This window comes from Antechinus flavipes, chromosome 6 (assembly GCF_016432865.1).
Source record: "Antechinus flavipes isolate AdamAnt ecotype Samford, QLD, Australia chromosome 6, AdamAnt_v2, whole genome shotgun sequence".
NCBI classification, from domain to species: Eukaryota; Metazoa; Chordata; class Mammalia; order Dasyuromorphia; family Dasyuridae; genus Antechinus; species Antechinus flavipes.
Window position 1 is genome coordinate 174,520,486 of NC_067403.1, and position 6,000 is coordinate 174,526,485.

Consider the following 6,000-nt stretch of genomic DNA (forward strand, 5'->3'; position numbering starts at 1 on the left):
ATTTCTCAGTGACCTTAACAATTCAATAAGAATGTAAATTAGAGGAACATTATTAATCTGTCTCAGTGGCAGAGTTTGAATTTAGGTTGCTCTCTAAACTCTGAAGCAAAGGTCTAAATAAAACAATAAATGGAGGAAGGGATCTCTAGGGATATGAGAAGGTTCTCACTGAGATTTCTTTTCACAAGAATTTGAAGCTTGAATATGTGATTGTACTGTGGATGAGGTCATTCAAGAGATAAATCAATAACGATGATCATTCTACTATCAATGGATAGAAGAAACGCCATAAATACAAGCGTGCCCCCTGCTGGATAAATATACGCAGTATTACCTTTAAACCTATAAGACAGCTCTCTGACTGCATACAAGTAAAAGAAAAAATAAATAAATAAAATGCTTTAACCCGAGTATAATCATAGTTTCTCCATTGATGTGTATTTTATATGCTGCTTGGTTTTTGTAATAAAATATAATTGGGGAAAAAGATGGGATACTTAAAAATCCCAAAGTATTTATTTTAAGATTGTGACTTTTTGATGTTATATATATCTTTGTGACAAGAGTCTGCTAGGATGGAGGGATGACAAGGAAGACCTCCAGCTCATTAGTTGAATCTTTTGTACTGAATATATGGAAGGCTATAAACAACCACTTAAACAGGATGGACAGACATGGATGAGTTGTGTGATCTAAATCATTGGAGGTAACCGGTCTAACCATCAAGATCTACACATCCAGCCTCATCTCCCTCCCCTCCCCCAAGCTTCCATCCCACATCACCAATTGCTAATTGCACATTTGAAACAAAACGTCCCAGAGACATTTCAAATTCAATTTGTTCAAAACTGAAATCTTAATCATTCTTTCCAAATTTTCTCTCTTAAAAGCTTCCCTCTTTCTGTCAAAGGTGATATCATCTTTCCCATATTCACAACTTTATATTCAAATACTGCCTTTTTTCTCTTTATAGAATTTCTCTTCTCTAACTACTTGCCTCCACTCACACAACTATTGCCTTGATTTCAGGTCCATATTTTCTTTCACCTAAATTATTGAAATAGCTTCCTAATTGGTTTCCTTTCTGCAAGTCTCTATGAACTTCTGCTGAAGTGATTTTCCTTAAACATTAATGTAATCGTGCTGTTCTTCTACTTAATCAACTTCAGTGATTCCACATTGCCTTTAGGGCAAAGTACACTTTTCTGTTTCAGCTGTTAAAGCTCTATTCAACTTTGCCCCAACTTATATTTCCAGACTCACTAAACTTCTCCCACACTCTCCAAATCTGCCAAATTTCCGGATCTTCTCTTCTTCACACAGGACATTCCATTGCCTATCTTTCTGCCTCTGCATTGGCCGTAACCCATGTCTTAAATGTACATTGAGATTTGAGCCCAAGCATTCCTTAGTACAGTTCAACCCTCTACCTGCTACATGATGTGGCACTCAAGAGATCAAAGAGAATTATATTTGGAAGGGACATTAGAAACCATTTTCATTAAGGCATTAAGTGACTTATCTAGTATCATATAGCTAACAAGGGTCTATGGCAGGATTCAAACTCAGATATGTCTTCAAGTCTAGGATTCTAATCACTGAGTCACCTAAACTCAGAAGTTCCTGGTTCAAATCTCAACTCTTCTCCATACCTCCTCTTTGGGAGACCTCTAAAATTTTCTGGGATTGCTGTTCCTATCTATAAATTGAGGGAGATAAACTTTGGTGGTTATTTTCAGTTTTCAGGGAAGAAAATAAGAATCATTTGAAATGAGGGACTCCGATTTGTAACTGGAGTTCATTTTAGGATTAAGTAATCTTTGGTGAAGTAAACAAATTGATTTCTTTCTTTTTTCTTTTCTAGCTTTATTTTTTTTTTTTTTACAGAGGTGAAGAGGGAGTTGAAGATGACTGTTAGCCCCAGTATAGTGATGAACAAGTTGTTTTGCTTTTTAAAAATAAACATGTATATTCTCAGATAAATACCCATTGATAATAAAAAGAAACTACAATTAAAAATAGACCATTTCTTAAGCCATCCATCAAAAATAAGGTGTAATCTTTTAACACCTTTAGCTAGAGCCATAAAAATTCACCGGAGGCCTCAGTGCTACTGGGTGGCCAACAGAGCTGACATTTGCCTTCCCTGCAGTTGCTGAAGGATATTAGAACATTTTATATTGACTAGATAGAAGTGCTGATTGACAGAGACTTTCCAGATCACTACCCCAGAGGAGAGACATACAATTTCCAGCTGGGCAGTGAGAACTTAAGAACTATTCTAAAACATAAACTTGCTGGGAACACAAGGACAAATATTAGGGATTTATTTCTAAAGGAATTGGTGTTTGTATTGTTTGTGCTGAATAAACAGTGATTGTATGCATTGATAGAAGCATGAGTCTGGCCAGTATAGTTTGGATCCTGATCAGCATATGGAATAATACATTGCTTTTGGTCATGAACTGTGGATTTAACAGTTTTAGGTCCTTATCCTATTTATGTACATTCAAAAATTTTATAAAGCATGAAAAGGAATTTGCTTCCAAATAAGAAAAAAATAGAACAACTTAATGTGTTATTGTTGTTATTATTTTGTGGAGATAAAGATTAAACAGTTGATTAAGTAACACAAAATGTAACTTTCAAAATTCTCCTCCAAAAAAAATAAATCTTGTGTATGTTTTCAAGTTCATGCAGTACTCCCTGAAAAATTAGACCACAAAGACAACTTTCCCCATTGAAACACTGATTATCAATATCCACTGAGGCATAAAGCAGAGGGAAAGAAGAAGTGAGTCATTGGGATATCCAACTCCAAGTTTATATGAATAAGTGAATGCCCTGTGGAGGGTAAAAGCCATCAGATGCCCCTAATTTGGGTTGATTCTGGAAAGAGTATATCAAGGCTTAGACAATTTCTGAACCTTTTAAATGAGATGCATCAATCATTTTCAGGTATTCAGTCTAATTGTCCATTTGGGAAAAGAGCAAATGGATACAGAATGTTTATTGTCCAGACTCTGACACAGACTTCAATGGAAAGTCCAAAGAATTGATCAATTTATATATATATATATATATATATATATATATATATATATATATATATACAGATATAGATATAGAGATAGAGATAGATATATAGATAGATAGAGATAGAGATATAGAGATAGATATATAGAGATATAGATATATAGATATATATATGTATATATAGATAGTACAAACAACACAGATGTACAATACATTGGGCCAAGTTAGTAAGCGGGAGAATTGAAACTCCAATCCAAAGTTCTGCCTCTTGTTCTAATGTTCTTTCCACTAAATCATAAACTGAAGAGATTATATATATATATATATATTTGGAGGGGTCAATTTTATCCTCCGAATAATCTTTCTTTAACCAAAAATGTTGTCTCCTTTACACAGTCACATTCTTAATTATGTCAGGTCCCTTAAAAGTCACTTTTCACTGTTGTTCCTACTACTACTGCTGCTGCTGCTACTGTTACTATTACTGCTACTACTATTACTACTACAACCACTAGTGAAGATGAAGATGGTGATTTCAAATTCATAATAATTATTATTTATATAAAATCTTAACCTTAAAGATATCTTTATAAATATTTCATTAAATTATGACAATTTTGTTTTAAAGCTCTCCTACCTTGTTACCACCAATATTCTCAAAACAATCAGTTTTCAGTTAGGAGTCCTATTGCAAAAAAGCAGTTGGTTGGACAGAGAGCTATAGGACCTAAAAATCAGAAGGAATTATCTGGAGACTATGTACAAATAAACGGGTAGATTTAATCAGATAATCAGATTTCTTCTTTTTAGTGGGTTTGGTTGCTCCTGTCTATGAGATAGACATTGGGATAAGTTCTGGAGAGCAATAGAATCAACCAATACACATTAATTAAACACCTACTATGCTCCAGACAATATGAAAAGCAATGGAAATTTTTTTAAAGGCAAAAGACATTACAAGATAGTATTAATGACAAGTGAGGGACAGTTAGATTACCTGCCCTATATCCCCAGCAACTAAGACTTCAACAGATTTTGTAGTAGGATTTTACTATGAAATGTATCATAGGAAAAAAAAAAGAAACTAAAGACTTTTTCAGTCAGTAATTTTTTTTCAGTTCTGTTTTGGGGTTTTCTTGGCAGATGCTGAAGTAGTTTGCCATTTCCTTCGCCAGTTCAATTTACAGTTAAAGAAAATCAGGCAAATAGGATTCCAGGGAATATAGCTTATGAGTGTCTGATTTGATGATGAAATCTTCCTGCCTCTAGATCCAATCATCTTCTGGCTTCAAATAAATGTGAGAAGCAATAATTTTGCATTATATTACAAAGGCTGGGTTAGGTGATCTAGTAAGTAGCATGTTAAACTGGAAGTCAAGGATAAGTCAGTTCTAATCCAGCCCCAAATATTTCCTAGCTATAATTCTTTTGATAACTCATTTCACCGTTCTCAGCCTCAGTTTCCTCATCTGCACAATAGAGATAATAGTAGCACCTATTGCATTAATTGTGTGAGGTAAACTAACTGATTCTTCTGTTTTGTCTTAGAGCTGTGATCTACAAAGTAGAATAAGTCTACTTTATTGGAATTTCACAGAAGATTGCTATAAGGATCATTTCATAAAGCATTTTGCAAATCTTAGAAAGCTGTGAAAATGAGGTGGTTCTCGTTGTTCATGTGGTTATTGTTGACGGTAGTGGCTTTGGTGGGGATATTGGTGGCAAGCAGCATATGTGTCTGCAGACAAAAAAAGACTGATCTCTAAATGAGAGCATAAGGTAAGATGGCCAAATATCTAAATCTCTATCCTCTAAAAGTAAATTACTGATCATCAGAGTAAATTAAGATTTCTTAAAATAATGGATGAGGTGATTCAAGGAAGAGCACAGGAGAAACAATGTAAAAAATAAAACTTTCTTCTTTTTCAGTAGATTGGAGAGTAAGTGAATATGACATAAAAAGTAGAAAAAAGCAGGAAAAAAAAAATATTCAGAAAGAAGAACTCATCTCTGCCTATAAAAGAGAGAGTTAGACCATCTCATACCGGAATCAGCTCCTGAAGTTCCAAGGTATGCTCCTGTGGCTCTACAGATGCCATTGGGTCAGAGGCCATTCATTAATGGCCAGAAAAAGAAGAGATGAGGAGTGATGATTGCCCACTCCCCACAGAGGGGCACTGATGCAGCTGACATAAACAATAAATGGGTCTTCTGCCTTCCAGGGGCATGCATCTGCTGCATAACCAAGGGCCTGCTGAGACTTGTCAAACTTGATGAACACTATCCATTCCCAGTAATTCATTGGTGAAAAATGGAGCCCTCAGGAAAATCCTCGGATGGGCTTCTAGGGCCAGAGGTGGAAGCTGATTGAAGGGAAGGAAAGGAAGAGAACAGCAGGCTAAGAAGATGCCATCTGAAAAGGGAATTTGGGTTTCTGGACCATAGCTGGCTATTGTCCAAGGATGAAATTCACATGATAAGATCAGTATTTTTCTTCCTAGAGCCTTAAGAATCAGAGGGAGGACTTTAAAAGACAAAAAAGAGAAAGGAAGCCATCCACTAAGGATCTGCCAAGCCACATATAGAGAGAAGAGCTGATTTGTATATCCTAATTAAAATATTAACAAAAGAGAGAATTAACAAATCATAGCACACAATATTTTCCTGAATTACTTTGTCATTTAGTAAAATAAGGTAGACTTTCACACTATGTTTGAGCGAATGTGACTCATTCACTGCCCCTGGAAGAAATCTAAAATGCATTATTAAGAGAGTAATGTGTACTCTCAGAAAAGGAAATTGTGATTGCTATGATCCAATATGGGCTCAGGACAAACTGTAGCCAGTCCAGGGGAGGGTAATTGAGATGGGGAGGGACTCAAAACCACAACATGTGAGGATCATTTGAAAGAAGTGAGGAGAGGGTTAGAATGCCCAAAGTAAGATTTATCATGGAATAGGTGG

General features: G+C 35.3%; 1 protein-coding gene across 1 annotated transcript in view; it reads right to left on the reverse strand.

Annotated features, from left to right (window-relative positions):
* Positions 1–5,135, reverse strand: part of FAT4 (FAT atypical cadherin 4) — a 152,487-nt gene extending 147,352 nt beyond the window's left edge. Inside the window, exons 1-2 of the mRNA XM_051966725.1 lie at positions 5,082–5,135; positions 1,264–1,350 (exon numbers count right to left, since the gene is read on the reverse strand). Of these exons, the coding sequence (XP_051822685.1) occupies positions 1,264–1,350; positions 5,082–5,135 (141 nt within the window). The remainder of the gene's footprint in view (positions 1–1,263; positions 1,351–5,081) is intronic.
* Between the last annotated feature and the right edge of the window lie 865 nt (positions 5,136–6,000).